The sequence below is a fragment of the Manis pentadactyla genome, chromosome 11 (genome assembly GCF_030020395.1).
Source record: "Manis pentadactyla isolate mManPen7 chromosome 11, mManPen7.hap1, whole genome shotgun sequence".
NCBI classification, from domain to species: Eukaryota; Metazoa; Chordata; class Mammalia; order Pholidota; family Manidae; genus Manis; species Manis pentadactyla.
Genome location: NC_080029.1, coordinates 104,546,267 through 104,565,330, shown reverse-complemented (window position 1 = coordinate 104,565,330; position 19,064 = coordinate 104,546,267). Strand labels below are relative to the sequence as shown.

Genomic DNA, 19,064 nt, shown 5'->3' with positions numbered 1-19,064 from the left:
GAGTTCTAGTCAGTGATCAGAGTTATCCAGAGCCTATCCAAAGCATGTAGATAATCATAATTTTCTGTGCAGATGATCAATAATCAAACATCTCAGAATGTGGCATCTTGAGCTTCATTCTAATCCTAAGACATCCATTTCATTCCAGAATATAAAATTCTATAGGACTTGCATAGATTCCTCCCAAATAATGGCTGTCACCACTCTGCAGCTCTTCTCCACTGAAGATGGGTTGATGCTCCTCTTAGGGCATCCGTTTGGCTAAGGGGCTACACTTGAACACACGTTCCCCAGGATTTACATGTAATTGTGAAAATAGTAACACAGATTCTGTACAGTCCTATACAAGAGCCAGCAGGGCCAAGTGTTCAGCTTCTCTAGAATTTAAACTCAGACTGGAGTGCTAGAAGGTGCATATAGTTCTCTTACCTTAGTTTTCCTTGGCTGATGCCCTCTGCAGATTTTTCAAGCATCATTCCTTCTTGTCCAGGTGCAGTGAGCTTTTGATATTTCTTTAGAAGTAGTAGCTGGATCAAGTTTTTAAAAAAATCCCGAAGGAAACTGTTAGGCAGTCACAGTAACTTCAGTAGCCATCCACTCATCCATTTAACCTCCTCTCTGGCATTACTTAGGACTTACTTAGTGCTGAGCATGAGCTCAGGAGGATCAGAAGGAATGTTTAGTTGTGGTCCTCACACTCCAGAGCCTTAAAATCTGGTTAGGGGAAATGAAACTGATTCTTATAGTGAAGCTTGCCAAAGAGAAAACCTCTATCTGGCCAAATATCTGAGTTTCGTTATTTTACATTTAACAACCAGAGGAGCTTTGCTTATTAACTGGAAGTTTTAGGCCACAGGCATGAGTGGTTAGATCTCATTGATTAGTCTATTAGACACAATCCATTCTTTGAGTTATCAGCCCCTAACTTAATTCAAGAAGAAAAGTTGAAGTAAAAATTACATTTGAAGGCAAAGTAAAAAGATCAGGACTCTTCCTTCTACAAAGAAAAAGGATTATAAGGGTATATTTACTGAAGTCTGAAAAATCATAAAGAAGATAGATAATACAAAACCAAAATAACACAACAAGCTTATTACAAAGTTTACAATTACTGTACACATTCTAAAACATAGTGCCCTTTTATTCTAGTCAGAAATATAACAGTAAATTCCATATTTCTATTTTGTCATGTCTCAATTGATTAAAAATGCTGTTCAGAAAATGGAGATTGAGAATAGATTTATTGTAAGGAGTTTTCTTTTTTAAACAAAAATGCAAGTATATGTTTTACATATTTGCTTTTACTTAGAAAAAAACTTACTTAGAAAAATACAACTTGGGTGTAGTACCATGTGGTGTAAACAACTAAACTATTTTACTTTTTACTTTCCTATGAATGAGCCAGTATATATTTATTACTGGAGTTCCAGCTATAAAATTCAGGTAAGGGGTTTAAATATACCCTAGAGTATTATTTAAAAATAAATTTGTTTCTTTCAACAAGAATACCGGCCTTGGTGTATGACATTTAGGGGAGAAATTAAAATATTAAACTTTTATTACCTAGTAAACTGAAAATAAAGGTTAAATAAATAGAAAGAAAAAATATATAAATACAAAATCACAACCTCTAAGAGAACAAACAGTCTACTGTTCTCAACTGTGGGAGCTTTATCAAAAGTAGTAAGTAATTCCCCTCTAGGTAGTTCCAGTACTCAAAAATGTAAACAACTATGTACTTTGTTTATATAAAGAAGTATGCAGTATGGTTTGTATTTCTTTATAGACATCTAGTAGCTGAATGGATTGTTTCACTGCACCAGTAGGGGCCAGCAAAGAGCTCTTAGAGTCTGAACAAAATTGGCATTGAGAGATGTTTATTTGATGTGTTAAATCCTTTTTAGACTTCTTTACTTACCACAACACTCGCTTAAGTGAATGAATTGCAGAGACAGTGGAATAAAATATCTTGTGTGCTTAAATTATATTGGGGTATAGTTTTTCTGTCTAATCTGCATATATTTTTTATGGAATGTTTGCTTAGGCTATTTCTTGGCAGAGTTTTAATAGTCAAAATATAAATGGCATCATTTAAAGACTGTACCACTTGGCTGGAAAAGGCCTTAAAATTACAGGAGAAAATGCTTGGTGACAGCTTCTCTCGAACTTTTTTTTCTCAGACAGATGCTCAAGTTTTGCAGTAGTGTTACTAGGCTAATTTTGTATTTCTATCCTTAAACTTTCACTTTCTGTAAGTAGGGTTTTGGAAGCTAAAATATTTATCTATTTGATTTAATGCTAAAGTTTTAATTCACCTCAAAGTGTTGGTATTTCCAAATTTATGCAACTGTTTGAACTTCCTCATTTAATAAAATTTAACAGTCTGTATTCCTTTCTAAATTAACTAGCTTGACTAAATTTCTAGTATGGCTACTATTTGGAAATTCAATCCTTGATTTGATACTCAATTACATGGGGTTTCATTCCTACCAACTTCCTGTAATTCTATCCCTAAGGGTAAAAATATTAGTGGTCAAATTCTGCTGGAGAAAGTATAGGCACCGTGATTCACATGGTTAAATGTTCATTTAGTAGGAGCTGGAGTGAAAAAATACTGTTTCAACTTGAAATGCTAGAAGATTGTTGTTCTTGTGTTACTCATTCATGCAAATTGGAGAAGGTATAATTGAAACAAGGTTGGCAGTGTTTGAGGCAGTTTGCTGCAGCTGAGCTCAGCTTAAAGGTTGCTGGAAATCAAGTGCTTTGTAAGTGAAGGCATTTTGACTACAAGCAATTCAAGATATTTGGAAACATCAGTCTCAGGAATGGGTCGTCTTTTTCTTTCTATGATATCTGGTATCTAAGGTTTTACTTAGGATAAAGACTACTACTTAAGAAGCTCAATTAGCACCACAAATGATTTTTTCTTTCGATGCAGTGCAGCTGCTTCTAGCCTGTCTACCGACAGAGATCTTTGTTATGACTTTCAGCCCTTAACATGTTTGGAAATGAGAACAAATGGCACAAAGTTTACGATTGCACTTTGCAGCCAGAAGAAGCAACACTTACCCTTTGTCAGAAACCTCCAGAGATGATTTGGATAGCAATGTTCCCATGTGCTTCCAAAGACCAACACGGATTTCAGCGTCTAACGTTGTTCAGATGAAGCTGACTCCTAGACAGACTGCATTAGCTCCGTTAATAAAGGAAAACGTTAAGTCTCAGGGAAGATCATCTGTTCCTTCACCTGAAAATGTTAATAAAAAGAGCAGCTGCCTGCAGATTTCACTACAGCCAACAAGGTACAGTGGATGTCTTCAGTCTAGCAATGTCTTAGCTGATGGTGATGATGCTTCATTTGCTTGCATCTTGAAGGACGACATTTACAGCAGTGTTGTGGTTGATAATGAGCTGAATGCTGTGAATGGTGGTGACCTTTTAGGCAGTTCTGCCATATGCAGTGGCCTTAGTAACTTTTCAGCCAGTGAGAATGGGTCTTGTAGCAGCAACTGTAGTGATTATGGGTCATGCACAAGTATCACAAGTGGAGGTTCGTATGCCCACAGTATCATCAGTGACAGCAGTGGTTATACTTTCCCACCAACTGATGACGCTTTTTTTGGTGGAACTTTATCTTCTGACAGCACCTCAAGTAGAAGTGTGCCAAACAGGAATTCTACTCCATGTGAAATTTTTTCCAGAAGCTCAAGTACAGTTCCCTTCATCCAAGATGACTTGGAGCATGGACTGGAGATGATGAAATTGCCAGTGAGTAGGAACTCAGAAATTCCACTAAAACGTTGTTCATCCTTAGTCATTTTTCCTAGGAGTCCTTCAAATACTCCACCAACTTCTCCAACAAGTACCGGTACTCTTCCAAGCAAAGGATCCTATCAAACCTCACACCAATTTGTTATTTCTCCTAGCGAAATTGCCCACAGTGAAGATGGTACTAGCACTAAGGGATTTCTTTCAACAGCTGTCAGTGGCCTTCGGTTATCTAAGACAATGTTTATTCCCGGAGAATTAAGAGACATACAACCACTTCACAGGAAGGGCTCATTTCAAAAGAAAATTGTTATTGCAAATAATAGTCCAAACCAGACTGCCTGTGAAAAGTCATCTGAAGGATATTCTTGTGTTTCAGTGCATTTCACACAACAAAAAGCAACGACATTTGATTGTGAAACAGCAAATGGTGATTGTAAACCAGAGATTTCAGAAATTAAGCTTAATTCTGATTCACAGTATATTAAGTTTATGCATAGGACAGCTGCATGTTTACCATCCTCCCAAAATGTAGATTATCAGATAAATATCAACGGACAGTTGGAAAGACCAAATTTACAGATAAACAAAAACGATGGCATTTTACAAAGAAGTATTTCATTGAGAGGAACTTACCCAAATGTTTCCTGTTTATCCAGCCTTAAGCACAGTTGTTCTAAGGGGGGACCATCTCAATTGCTCATAAAGTTTGCATCTGGAAATGAAGGTAAAGTTGATAATTTATCAAGAGACAGCAATAGAGATTTCACAAATGAACTCTCTAATTCTTTGAAGCATTCTTCTAAGGTGAGTTTCCTTTGGTCTTGATAAATGTTAATTTATACTAGCATAGTTGTATGAAATATTTTGCTAAAATTTATTATAACTTAGCAGTTTTATGTTTTACTGGTCCTTAGCTAGCAGATATTTTGTAGTCCTATAGTCATATTTTAGCAAGTCATTTGTAGTCAAATATTTTATATTTGTAAGTCTGAAGAACCCACAATAGTTTTTCACTCTATTTGTTATTTTACCAAGGTAGAAAATACGTATTTAGAAAAAAACTTTACAAAGTGATTAAAGCCATAAAACATTTCTGTAGCATAAAAACAAGCTTTAAATAATGATTTATTTTATAACATCTTATCTTGGTATATTTTTCCCTCAAGTGGCATAGTACTTTAACGTCTAACTCCATATTGTATTCCAACTTTCAAAAATGCCCATTTAGTAATCCCTCCCACTTAATCATTGTGAAATAAAGTATAGAATGATTATTTAAAATATTAAACACTAAAAAAACCGACATAAAAATGTGAAAATCTTGTAAATGAACATAGAGTAAATGTTTCTCTAAAATACATGTATTTATTAGATAATTTTTTAAAACTATGATGCTGCATGTTTAAAGCAAAGGGAAAATAAATGGCATTTGCAGTTGTAGATACCCGTAACCACAGGAATTTTGTTTCCACCCTATTTTTCTTTAGCTACCAGTTAAGACTGCCCTCTAAAATATAACTGACTCTTTCAACAATATTGAATTCTAAATTTTATATTTTTGAATTTGGTTTCAGTTGCAAGGCATTTACCATGATTTCCTAGTTGCCTTATTGTTATTTTGATAATTTTGCTTTATCATATGTAACTCTAATAAATCTTAACCAAAACAGTTCTTATGTATTTTGGCCTTTCCAAAGTATTTGAACTGTTTTGAACTTAAATATTCTTTTTTAACTTCTGTATTTAGAAAATCTTGCCAGAGTCCAGGAAACTAAAACATTTTTCTGACTAAATCAGTTCTAGATGACAGTGCATAATAGTTGAGGGAAAATTTTTTTGTTTATCTGTGTTTATAAAACACTCAGTATCTGCATTAAAAATTAAAAAGACCTTCTGGACAAGTAGCTTTAGGTGAATAAAATACTAAATAATTGTTCATTTGTTTCTCTCTTCTGAAATCTCGTCAATATAATCGTTAACCCAAAGCCCACATGTTAATATAAGCAACTACTTTATGGAGAATGAATAAGGATCAAATTTCAAGTTCTGATCTATGTTTTAGAATTATTCCACTCACAAAACTTTTTTAAAATCAGCCTTGAGGAGGTTATAATCCATTCAATTGTTTTGACCTCTGAAAGCAAGCAATGAAGTGGTATTATGAAGAAAGAAAGTAATAGTTTGCTAATTGAATTACATGTACCTTGTAAATTTATTTTATATGTAATGAAATAATCTGAAAGGAAATAATTAGCTTACAATATTTATAGGAATAGCCTTAAAATAGTTGGTTTTGTGGTAATATAGTTTGCTGTTGATGCTTTTTGAAAAATGGTATTTTAATGGTTTTTAATAGTGTGACTAGCTGCCTTTTGCATGATGAAAACGATATACTTTTATTTGTTTTATTTAACTTAGGTAAGATAACTTAGGTTTTGTGTGTGTGTGACATCCAAATACTTAGCCTTGTGCAGATTCTTTTCTTTTTTCTTTTGGTAGATTATTTGATTATAAAATAGTTCAGAAGTGTGTAGTTTGCTGGAGAGCTTTAAACTGTCCCTCCTTTAAGTGTTTATTAAACAACTTTTTATTAAAACATTGTAAATATATAGTGATATTAAATTCAACATATACTAGATCTAAATTGATCTAATTGCTCAGTGGTAAATCAAGGTCTTTTTTTTTAGAGGAAAATGCTAATGTTTTATCTTAACATAGCAGTGGCAACAATAATGGGGCTTTAGAAATAATCCTGTGTTTATCAATAATTGTATATTAATCTAATTATAGTGGTATATTGTAACTCATTTATAAATAAACGGCTCCCAAAATATTTGCCATGACTCCAGTTAGTCTGGGTCAGTATTCTGATATGCTGAGTCTGGATTCACATTTAACAAGTTGATATTAGAGTAGCATTTAGTAACGTTAGCTATCTGTACCGAGCAGCCGTGAAATTAAATCAGTGCTGTGGTTCAGAGACCCTGGTTTCTAAAGCACTGAGCAGGCTAAAGATTCTTTTCTCATGTGTGTAGCTACCCTCTCTAGCAGCATAATATCCAGTTTCTAGCTCTCTATAACACCAGATCGTTAATGGCTAATTTTTTAAGTCTAGTCAGACTTTTACCTATATTTGTTGACAGGACTCTGCTCTATGTTTACAACTTCGAATGACAATAGGTGTTTGTAGACTGCATGATAATATTTATTTTATTTATTTGCAGTCAACATAACAGCAACTGACATATGTTTATTACATATACTTTTTGAAATACAATATTACTTTTGTAAAGTCTGTATAGTGACTTTTGATCTGAAAGTACATAGTTGATTTTAACATTGTGTGTAATATTTTGTTGGGCTAAGGTAGTTTTTACCTAGTTTCAAAAATTACTGTGTAATAGTTTACTGTATAATAGTTTACCTCAATAATTTTTCCCAGCCTGTCACTTTCTAAATCTCCTATGTTAGTTATTAGGATGTGCAGAGATTTTATTACCCTATTATTGAAAGTACCTTAGCATCCAAGCTTGTACATGTTTTCCATTCTTCACATATATGCATGTTTTTATTAGAAAGTTTGGCTTTACATTTTTTCTTTTTGTTATAAAAGTTTATGTTCAATTTCTGTTACTTAATCCTGGGTAGGTAAATTGCTTAAGCCTAGTGCAGTGAACTTTCAAAAACAATGTCTCAGTTATTTCAAAATCTTTAACACTAATCTCAAGATTATAACCTTCAATAATTTATTTAGCTGTTCTTCCTAAAATAAATGTTTTAAATAATATACTTTTTTTTAGTGTTCCTTTATTTCATCAGCCCTTATTTTATTAACTTTAGCAGAATATTTAGGGACATTTAGCTAAATTTAATTTGAACAACACTTAATCTTTCCTGTAAAAAACAATACAGTTTATAAATATTGACTCTAAAATTGTGATGCAACAACGTTAATGAACAGTTTTAGAAATTTGGTGAGAAATATATGCTTATATATATATATTTCTTGGAGCTGAGGAACTATAATACTAATTTCAAAGTGGTTCAGGATGCTGAATTACTTGATTCAGAAATATTTCATATTTCTCTGGCGATGTGTCTTTAATTAATTCATCCAACACACATTTGAGTACCTGCTGTTTACTAGATGCTGACCCAAGCTCTGGGAATTAAAGATAATAAAGCACAGTCTCTACTTGGGGGAACTCCCATTCTAGTAATAGAGACACCCTGGTAAACAAAAATTTCAGTCTAATGTGTGATGTGCTGAAATAGAAGTATGTATGAGAGAGTAAGAAAGAAACATTATTTGCCTGGAGGACAGGACCTGCTTGGTAAAGGAAGGAAGGCTCCACAGAGGGGACATCTGAGCTGAGTCTTAGTAGATGAGTTGGAGTCACTGGGCAAAGAAATCAGGGAGGATATTCTAGGATAGAGATTCTCAATCTCAGCATGATTGGCATTGTAGGCTGTGTGCTTTCTGTTGTGGGGGCTGCCCTGCTGATAGGATATTTAGCAGCATCTCTGGCCTCTCAAGGCCAGAAGCACCCTTTCCCTCAGTGTGACAATCAAAAATTGTCTCCAGACATTGCTAGATGTCCCTCAGGGCCAAAAGTGACCTCTGTTGTGAATCGTTGCTTTAAGCAGAAGCAGCTGCACATGCGAGGCTAAAGGTATGAAAGAATCCCACTGTGAATAGTTCAGTGTGATTCTCGCATAGGGAATCCAGGGACGTGAGGAGGAGATGATGTGCTGGAAGTGGGTTCAAGTCCCATTGGGTATAGTACCTCATGCTGAAGAGAAAGCAGTGTGTTTTCTGCTGACAGACAATAGTTCGGCAATGTAAGTGTTTATTTGAGAGTGTAATGTGCTCATTTTTATGTTTTTAGATGATAAATTTTTATGACACCATGGATTATAAATAAATCAAAATTTTCTTAACTTGGATGATTGGGTGAATGGTGATGTCATGAAGTAAGAGAGACTTTAGGAGAAGGGGCCAGACTGGGAAGATGAAGAAGAAATCCTGCATTCTGAAATTCATGTACTGAGAGGCTGCTCTGGTAGTGCTGATGTTAAGTAGGGCAGCTGGAGATAGAGGAGAGTGGGCTGGAAACGCAGCTTTAGAATCAGGAGTACAGTTGAAGCCTTAGGTATGGATTAATTGAAAAGCATGGAAGTGAGACTGGAGGGGGTGATAAATCAGAATTCTGGGGACCACCAACTTTGGGAAAATAGTGGAAGAAGCGATAAAGAGGAAACCAAGAAAGACCCACTGGAGGGGCAGAGAGGCCGGGAAAGCTTGGAGACATGGAAGTCAAGAGAAGGGAAAATTCAATAGGGGCAGCATAAGTCGCCAAAGAGTTATGTATCCATTGACTGGCAATTAGGAGGTCCTTGGTAAATTTGGCAAGAGTAGGCTCAGGAAAATAGTGTAGAAGCCTGGTTAAAGAAAGAATGAAACAGGTAAGGGAGCAGAAGAGATAGGTTGCTTGCTCAATGTCATAAAATAGGCAGAAGTTAGTGTAAGCAATGTATATATTTCATGGCTGCTATATAGAAGACATGGTATTAGGTGGATATAAGGTACATAAGACAAATTCTCTGTCTGCAAGGGTGGTGCACCCTATTCTGGAGGGGGGAGAAGGGCTGTCACTCTGTTCTTTCACCTTAAAACTATATAGAATGAGTGAGTATGGGCGATGAAAACGCAAATGGAAATTCGGCAATATGAAATGAAGGAAACAAAAAACTAGAAGTGAAACTTGAGACTGCCTATGAATAGTCACAACTCATTTTGATAGCATTACTCTAACTTTCTCATCAACCCCCCCCCATTCCTACCCACCCCCCACCAAAAAAAAGACAAAACAAAAACAGAGTTTCCATGTAGAAAACAAGTTAGGTTTTAAGGCCTATTCCCAGAAACTACTTGGAGAATAGGAACCTTTGTCTTTCTGTCACTGACTTCTTCCAGGATATGGGGCCCACCACATGCTAGCTGTTCTGAGCCTCACCCTTGTAGACCACACTTTTATATTATGTGTGACAGTGGAATAATAGATAAGAAGAAGCCAGGATCAGGAGCCCATTTAAACAGAAAGGGCTTGGCAAGGTCCCTCGATGTAGCCAGCCAATGTATCAAGGTCAAAACATGGATAGCAGGAGTGAATGAGTGCTGAGAAAGGGCACCAATCATCTTGCCAGCATATGCAAGAAATACCCAAAGTAGTGCTCAAGTGTGTGATTCAGTATGCCTTGTGGCCATGTGTGAGTTTGGAAGACTATGGCTAGAGGAAGACAAACACTTAAGAGATAAAAGAAAGCTTTTCAAAACAAGAAGTGAGTGGATCTGTCCTAGTTCAGTGAGGTCTTTTCGGGGAGGCTTTCAATATGGGAGCAGTTGTTGAAAAGCAGCTTTATCTTTGTTTAGATTTAACAAAACTTGTTGGATGTAACTAGAGCAGATCTGAAAACTTGAAGGGCAAACAGCTAGTATGTTTCTCCACCTTGCAGCTGAATTCATGGGCTAGCACAGCAAAGAATACTTTGACCAAGCAAATCTATGACATTTCTAGTTAGGCTCTGGGACATCTGTGGGGAAAAATAAAGGTAAAGCCTTCTCTTGACTTAGACGTATTACAAAACCCTAACAGTGAAACATTTTGTGATTTATCCAAATAGAAAAAATATTGCCAAGCAATAAAAAATTTACATCAAGGATATTGGTGGTACAACAACGTCTTTAAATGCAGTGTTCATTAAGTACTGAAATATTCTTAACAGAATTTTTATCTTTTGAACCCCTTTTAAAAGTTGAGAGTTTAACATTTTATGACATAGATAAAAATGTTATCTAGGACTACTTCCTTTTTTTCTTTTTCTCTCAAATTTTCTTTGTTTTGTTTTTCTGTCAAATTTTTGTTGGTAAGTTGTCTTCTAATGCTTTAAGGATTACAATTGGAGGATGGCTTATTAAGTTGTCAGCTGGACCAGTGATTTTCAGATTTCCATGTGCATGCACATTTCCTAGAGATCTTGTTAAAATTTAGATAGATTCTGGTTCCATAGGTCTGGTGTGGGGCCTGAGAGTTCCATATTTTTTTTTAAGTATCATTGATATACAATCTTATGAAGGTTTCACATGGACAACATTGTGGTTTCAACATTCATCCATATTATCAAGTCCTCACCCTGTCTCCCCATTGCAGTCACTGTCCATCAGCATAGTAAGATGTTATAGAGTCATTACTTGTCTTCTCTGTGTTGTACTGCCTTCCCCTGTGACCTACCTATATTGTGTATGCTAATTATAATGCCCCTTAAGCCCTTTCTCCCTCCCTGCCCTCCCCCTCCCCTTTGCTAACCACTAGTCCCTTCTTGGAGTCTGTGAGTCTGCTGCTGTTTTGTTCCTTCAGTTTTGCTTTGTTGTTACACTCCACAAATGAGTGAAGTCATTTAGTACTTGTCTTTCTCTGCCTGGCTTACTTCACTGAGCATAATACCTCTAGCTCCATCCATGTTGTTGCAAATGGTAGGATTTGTTTTCTTTTTATGGCTGAGTAATATTCCATTGTGTTTATGTACCACCTCTTCTTTATCCATTCATCTGCTGATGGACACTTAGGTTCCTTCCATATCTTGGCTGTTGTAAATAGTGCTGTGATAAACATAGGGGTGCATATGTCTTTTTGAATCTGGGATCTTGTTTTCTTCGGGTAAATTCCTAGGAGTGGAATTACTGGGTTAAATGGTGTTTCTATTTTTAGTTTTCTATCTCTATTTCTATTTTTTTAGGAACTTCCATATTGCTTTCCACAATGGTTGAACTAATTTCCGTTCCCACCCGCAGTGTAGGAGGGTTTCCCTTTCTCCGCATCCTCACCGGCATTTGTTGTTTCTTGTCTTTTGGATGTTGGCCATTGTAACTGGTGTGAGGTGATATCTCATTGTGGTTTTAATTTGCATTTCCCTGATAATTAGTGATGTGGAGCATCTTTCCATGTGCCTGTTAGCCATCTGAATTCCTTCTTTGGAGAAGTGTCTTCATATCCTCTGCCCATTTTTTAATTGGATTATTTGCTTTTTGGGTGTTGAGGCATGTGAGTTCTTTATATGTTTTGGATGTTAACCCCTTATCAGATAAGTCATTTATGAATATATTCTCCCACACTGTAGGATGCCTTTTTGTTCTACTGATGGTGTCCTTTGCTATACAGAAGCTTTTTAGTTTGATGTAGTCCCACATGTTCATTTTTTATTTTGTTTCCCTTGTCTGAGGAGATGTGTTCAGGAAAAAGTTGCTCATGTTTATATTCAAGAGATTTTTGCCTATGTTTTTTTCTGTGAGTTTTATGGTTTCATGACTTACCTTAAGGTCCTTGATCCATTCGAGAGTTCCATATTTCTAACAAATTCCCAGGTCATGCCAATGCTGTTAATTTCCCAAACACACTTTGAGAAGCAAGGCTTTAAGACCATTCTTCTATGAGAACAGTAATTCAGTTCAGAGTTGAAGTATCCAGTGAATTCCTTTCCCACTTTTACATAAAGGAGAGCCATAGATATATCTGTGAGCATGGCAAAAATAATTTTCAGAAAGTGTGAAGTCCACTTAGGCACTTACAGTAGTTACTGATTAAGACCATGTAAGGTTGAAGAGATTGTTGGATCAAGAAACATTGAACTTGTTAACCAAAAAAAGTTTGCCTATCTGCCTCATAAAGGAAGTTTAGTATGACTTTTGCAGAATTCTGACTATTAGATTTTCTAGGATTACATTATAGTTTCATTTAAGAACTTAAAAATATTGATCTAAAAGGCATGAAGTTCTACTTAAAAGAAATCTCTTGAATTCATTATGGCTGTAATTCTGGTTTATGTTGTTTTAAAAATTATTGCCTAAATTAATTTGACCCCCTCTCAGCATGAGATTTGAAACATACACAATTGAAGTGTTATATATTTTTAAGCTATTCTCCAAGCAATATCTCCTGTCATCCTTTTTGTGAATGTTTTCAAGTTTCAAGTAACTATTTTAGCTAAGAATGACCTTTACCTTTTGTATTAAGGATGAAAGACTGAGCCTTCCTAAAGAGTCACAGAGCTTAATGGAAACTAAAGTTATCTTCAACACAAATGAGTTTAACAAGTATTTATCAGAAATAGAATATGTGCTTGCTCTAAGTGGCAAATATTATTTCTGGCTTTGAAGAGTTTAGATGAGAAGACAATGTAATTCATAAAAATAAGTATAATATAGTATAATATATATGTTACATATATATACATTTTATAATATACACCTAATTCAGGCAGCTGAACACCTAAACTCTGAGATTTGTGATTGCTTATATAATTTTTAACTAATTTTAATTTTTAAGATAACACATGTGCCTGTTTTAAAAACCAGGTGTTACTTCTTTGAAGATTTTCTTTCTGCCTTTTTTCCTTGTTCTGTCTTCCTAGAATTCCTACTAGCCAAAGTTTGCATCTATTGGATTATCTTATAATTTATTTACCCCTCCTGGTTTCTGGCTTTTTTTTTTTTTGCCTCCTTATCTACTTTCTGGAAGGTTCCTCCCAAGTTTTCCCTTCTCTTTGATGTTAAAATTTTGGCTATTTTAATTTCTAAAGTTCTATCTTGTTCTCTGGTGGTTCCCGATTGTTACTCCTGTTTTATAAGTAAGAATATTTTACTTCAGGTGTTTATTTTTCTCAAGTCCTTTAATGGTCATACTTATCTCTGGTTCATATGAGTCACTTTGCTGTTATTGTTTGTTTCTGTTTGTTACTGGACATTTTTCTCCAGGTGTCTGGTAAACTGTGGCTGTCTGTTCATGTTTGAGAGTGAGTCATGTGATAACTGAGGTTATCTGGTGGCTCTGTAATCCTGTGGGGCATTTCATCTCGAAGGTTTTCCTATCGGGAGACTTCTCACTGTCAGTATCTGGAGGTCTTTTCTCAGAGGTCAGTTGTTTTTTCTCCAGAGAAGAAATTTTCAGTGATTGCCCAGTTATGTTTTTTTTTTAATGTTCCTCACCATATCTTTATTTTTATTTTTATTTTTTATTTTGGTATCATTAATGTACAATTACATGAGAAACATTATGTTCACTAGGCTCCCCCCTTCACCAAGTTCCCCCAACAAACCCCATTTTAGTCACTGTCCATCAGCGTAGTAAGATGCTGTAGAATCACTACTTATCTTCTCTGTGTTGCATAGCCCTCCCAGTGTCCCCCCCACATTATACATGCTAATTGTAATCCCCCTTTCTTTTTCCCCCTCCTTATCCCTCCCTTCCCACCCATCCTCCCCAGTCCCTTTTCCTTTGGTAACTGTTAGTCCATTCTCGGGTTCTGTGATTCTGCTGCTGTTTTGTTCCTTCAGTTTTTTTCTTTGTTCTTATACACCACAGATGAGTGAAATCATTTGGTACTGTCTTTCTCCACCTGGCTTATTTCACTGAGCATAATACCCTCTAGCTCCATCCATGTTGTTGCAAATGGTAGGATTTGTTTTCTTCTTATAGCTGAATAATATTCCATTGTGTGTATGTACCATCCAGTTATGTTTTATAGCCGTGGTTAGTGATAAACAGGGAATGAAGGTAATTTCTTTCTACAGGTTCTGAAACTGAGTTAATTCAGGGTAAATCATGCCTTAAAAGTGATATTTATTTACCAAAGTCTTAAGGTACTGATAATGATTTAATTAATCTATAGTAAGGGAGGTGTCTGATTTCCATACTTACTGTCTGAAATACATTGTGTCTATTCTAGAGGTAAAAATACTCTTAGAAAGACTACATTCTTTACAATAGAATATGTGGTTTCTTTAACATATTTCCTAACTTTTTACATTCTTGGAAGTGCATTTAAATGTAAATGCACATGCCTGTCACTGTAAGGAAAAGAATAGACCTACTAAAAATGTGTTCAGTTATAGGACAAGAAGGAAGAGGAGACAATTCTAGCCTCCTGATGGAGCACAATATTGAATGCTTATGTCACTAGAACTTCAAACTCCTATGATGATTTTAACCTGGAGAAAATCCTGATCTATTCTCTTTTAAGCCTTAACCCTGTATCTGTAATACATCAGAAAATAAAAGTTAAAATGACTTACTCAAGATCATAAATGTAGTAAATGTCATACTTGGACCAAAACTCAACTTGCTTGTGTTTTCTAAAGCACTTTTCTCCTACGTCACTAGCCAAGGGGACTTTCATCCCACCCTGCAGTAGGAGGAATTACAGGATAAAGCTGCTTGAGGAAGGTTATTCTAGTAAAAATAGCCTCAGAAAAAAAATTTTTTTTTCTAGAGGAAAATCTCCTCTTGGACTGACTACAACCTGATGAATAACTTTTACACTTTGAAGAACAAATAGTCCAGATCAAGTCGTTTCTTATTACCGTTGTTGAGTGAATGCTAAGTTTAGGGATTGTTATTTTAAGCACATTATACTAGAGAACCAGTTTATCTTTCAAATATTTCTTTTTCTATTCTGAGTTATGACCCAACATTTATAATTACTTTGTTCTTTCTAATTAATTTTATTGATCAAATAGCTCCTACTGTGTGTTTCTAACTCCTATAAGACTGTTTATAAATATCATTCTTCCGTTCTTTTCATTCAGTAACCATTATAAAACTACCTAAATCATTGTAAACTACCTACTTTTCAAATAATGGTTTTAAGTTTTTTACTATGGAAAATTTCTAACACACAGAAAAGTAGAAAGAATAATGTAATGAGCTCCATCTGTGCACCCGGTGAACTCCCAGTTTCAACAATTATCAACATTTTGTCAATTATGTCATTCATCTCCTCTATTCCTTCTTTTTCTGATTTTATTTTATTTTCTCTATCCCTGATGTTCATATAATTTTACCCATAAACACTTTGTAGTGCATCTGTAATAGACAAGAACCTTTTAAATCCATAAAACGACCACACACTTATCACACTGACCAAAATTAACAGTAGTTCTAAACTGTTTTGACTGGATGTCTCTGTCATCTGGGTCATTTTAGTATTGGCATAGCTCAAGATGAGTACATCTCCTTTGACTTGTGTCTATTTCTTCATCTGTTTTATGATGTTCATTTCACTTTGTGCCTGAACATTTCAATTATAATTTGTCATAAGATTTTCTGTTTCTTTAATCAGATAATTTTTGAAATATAATTGTTACCAGTATAATTGAGTTTTCCTTTGCAATCTAAAACTAAGAGGTTAGAGTTGGGACTTGGAATTTATCCCTAACTACACTTGACCTCAGTCTTAATCACCACAAATCTGCACTTAGGGTTCAAACATCTGGGATACCTACCTTCTTCTACCTTCTACATTCCTGGGTAGAGTGGAAATGTACCCTATCATGAATTAGCTATAATAATTCCTCTGACAGATTCACTGAGTCTTGATTTCATGTTTATGAAATATGAAATCTATGAAACTTGGCAGAGTTGTTATGAGGACTAGAAATTTTATATCCATCTGATACAGGTTTTAAAAATAACCTTCGTGTATATACGTGTCAAAATTCATTGAGCAGTATGCTAAGATTTGTGCATTTTATTATATGTACCTCAATAAAATTGTTTTAAACAATAAAAATAGAAATATCCCTCTTACAGCTATTTTTCCCTTTACTGAAAGAAAATAGGCATTTGGCTCTTAGGACTTCTTTTTAACCTTCTACAATTAACTAGGACATTATTGTGGACTGTTATTTGTAAATTTTATCAAACAGGTGGTAAAACTGATGAAATATATTATACTGATAGAGGCAGTCAAATTTCATTCGATACATATAACTTAAGTTTTCGCAAATTTCACCAGACTGCAGGTACCAGTGGAGACAAAAATAACAATTATAACTCAAGCTTTATTGACTTAGTCCTTTTCCACAAAGGATCCCAGGCTGCTATAAAGTATTTCTGGGGTTCCTATGTGGTGGCTCCCATGTGCTCAAGACAATTTTCATTAAAATGACATTGATCTGGGCCTTATAAGTAGAATTTACACCGGCAGAGAGAGAAAGAAACTTTGCAGGAAGCAGAGAGGCCAAAATATAGGATTTTTCAGCAAACATATAGTACTCTATTGGGGGAGGCTTATATTAATAGGTAAGGCTGCAAGGTAGATTTGATAGACAGATGTGGAGGGCCTAGATTCCATGCTAAGGAAATCATAGTTTTTCTTTTGGACTAGTATTTTTGAAACATACTCCTCACCAATCTGTAAGGTACCTTATGGAAAGCTCATCCCATTGAGAAATAAGTTTGTTTAATGCCACATGCTCTATTGGATGGTCACAATGCATACTAGTCAAGTTAAGTTCCTGAAGTCCTCAAGAAATAAACTTTTGAACTTCTTTTATCCAAACATTTCCCAACTATGTGACCACCTTTCAACTCTTAGTATCTTTTTTTGTATCATTAAACTACAATTACATGATGAACATTATGTTTACTAGACTCCCCCCATCACCGAGGCCCCCCAAAAAACCCCATTACACTCACTGTCCATCAGCATAGTAAGATGCTGTAGAGTCACTACTTATCTTCTTTGTGTTGTACAGCCCTCCCTGTGCCCCCCCTACATTATACATGCTAATTGTAATGCCCCATCCTCCCCAGTCCCTTCCTTTTTGGTAACTGTTAGTCCATCCTTGGGTTCTGTGATTCTGCTGCTGTTTTGTTCCTTCAATTTTTGCTTTGTTCTTATACTCCACATATGAGTGAAATCATTTGGTACTTGTCTTTCTCCTCCTGGCTTATTTCACTGAGCATAATACCCTCTAGCTCCATCCATGTTGTTGCAAATGGTAGGATTTGTTTTCTTCTTATGGCTGAATAATATTCCATTGTGTATATGTACCACATCTTCTTTATCTATTCATCTACTGATGGACACTTAGGTTGCTTCCATTTCTTGGCTATTGTAAATAGTGCTGCAATAAACATAGGGGTGCATCTGTCCTTTTCAAACTGGGCTGCTGCCTCAGGTGCGCGTGGCTGCTCCTCCCCACAGGCACGCACGGCTGTTCTCAGGCTACTGGGCTGCTGTGTCGTGGGCTGTGCCAGCCAAGGGAACAACTGGCAGGCTGCTTATCACCGTGAGGGGCTTCAGAGCTGCGCTGCTGCCCAGGGGGTTAGGGCGCCTGGAATTCCCCGGGATTCCCAGCTGCTGGGCTGAGTATGCCGGGACGATTCCATCCAGCTGTGAGGTCCCTGTCCCTTTAAGACTTTCAAAAAGCACTCACCTTTCTTTTGTCTCAGGGGAACCGGTTGTGGGGACCTGCTCACAGATTTTGCTTTTCCGTTTCTCTAATATCCAGCACACCATGCACTGTGTGTCTGTGCTCCCTGTGCAGATTACTAGAGCTGGTTGTTTAGCAGTCCTGGGCTTTCACTCCCTCCCTGCTCTGACTCCTTTCCTACCACCATGGAGCTGGGGTGGGGGGCACGCTCGGGTCCCGCCAGTCCGCGGCTTGTATCTTACCCCCTTCGTGAGATGCTGAGTTCTCACAGATGTAGATGTAGCCTGACTGTTGTACTGTATCCATTGGTCTCTCTTTTAGGAATAGTTGTATTTGTTGTATTAAATATATATATATGGTTTTGGGAGGAGATTTCCACTGCCGTATTCATGTCGCCATCTTGGCTCCTCCCTAACTCTTAGTATCTTTTAGCATCTGAGGATCTATTAACCTTCAGAACACACTTGGGAAGTGATGTGTATAAAATAGAAAGTCTTCAAGGGTTTTGAGAAGAGGATTGCTGTAATTAGAAAATATGTTCTTATGTTTACAATTTAAGCCAGAAAGAAATGCAGATACAGAGACACCTGACTCCTGCTGCTGCTTTTAGAGGGATTCTGTTCTGCGTTACCTATGTGTCTTAATGTACATTGTGTGTTACCTTACAACTACCAAGTCCATGTTGAAGTAGGCAGCATAAAATTAGATACGTTTAGATGCTCTGCTGCCCATTCATCTTCAGTGGTTACTAGTCATGGTTTACTCTTCCTGGTTTTCTCCAGAAACTAGATTGAATAGAGATGTAGTTCTCCAGGTGTGAATGCTGGCTCAGCTGCCTGGGTAACCTGAGAACCTGGGAGAATGGCGTGTTTCCAGCCCCACTCAGACCTCTTGAACCTGGGGGCAGGGCCCAGCAACCTGGCTTTAAAACGCCCCCTCAGTGATGGTGACAGACCTTGAGGTTTGAAAACCACTCAGTAGACTAACTCCATCTAAATCTCTGAAAACTCGAGATTAGGTT

At 36.2% G+C, this 19,064-nt stretch overlaps 1 protein-coding gene across 4 annotated transcripts in view; it reads left to right on the top strand.

The window, feature by feature from the left end:
* NEDD4 (NEDD4 E3 ubiquitin protein ligase) overlaps positions 1 to 19,064 on the top strand; it is a 120,739-nt gene that overhangs the window by 52,051 nt on the left and 49,624 nt on the right. Inside the window, exon 1 of one of the 4 annotated variants that reach the window (XM_036929713.2) lies at positions 994 to 4,575. The exons of the other annotated variants lie outside the window; for them this stretch is intronic. Coding sequence (XP_036785608.2) covers positions 3,019 to 4,575 — 1,557 coding nt within the window. The 5' untranslated portion in view covers positions 994 to 3,018. Of the gene's footprint in view, positions 1 to 993; positions 4,576 to 19,064 lie in introns of those variants that run through there. 4 annotated transcript variants of the gene reach the window in all.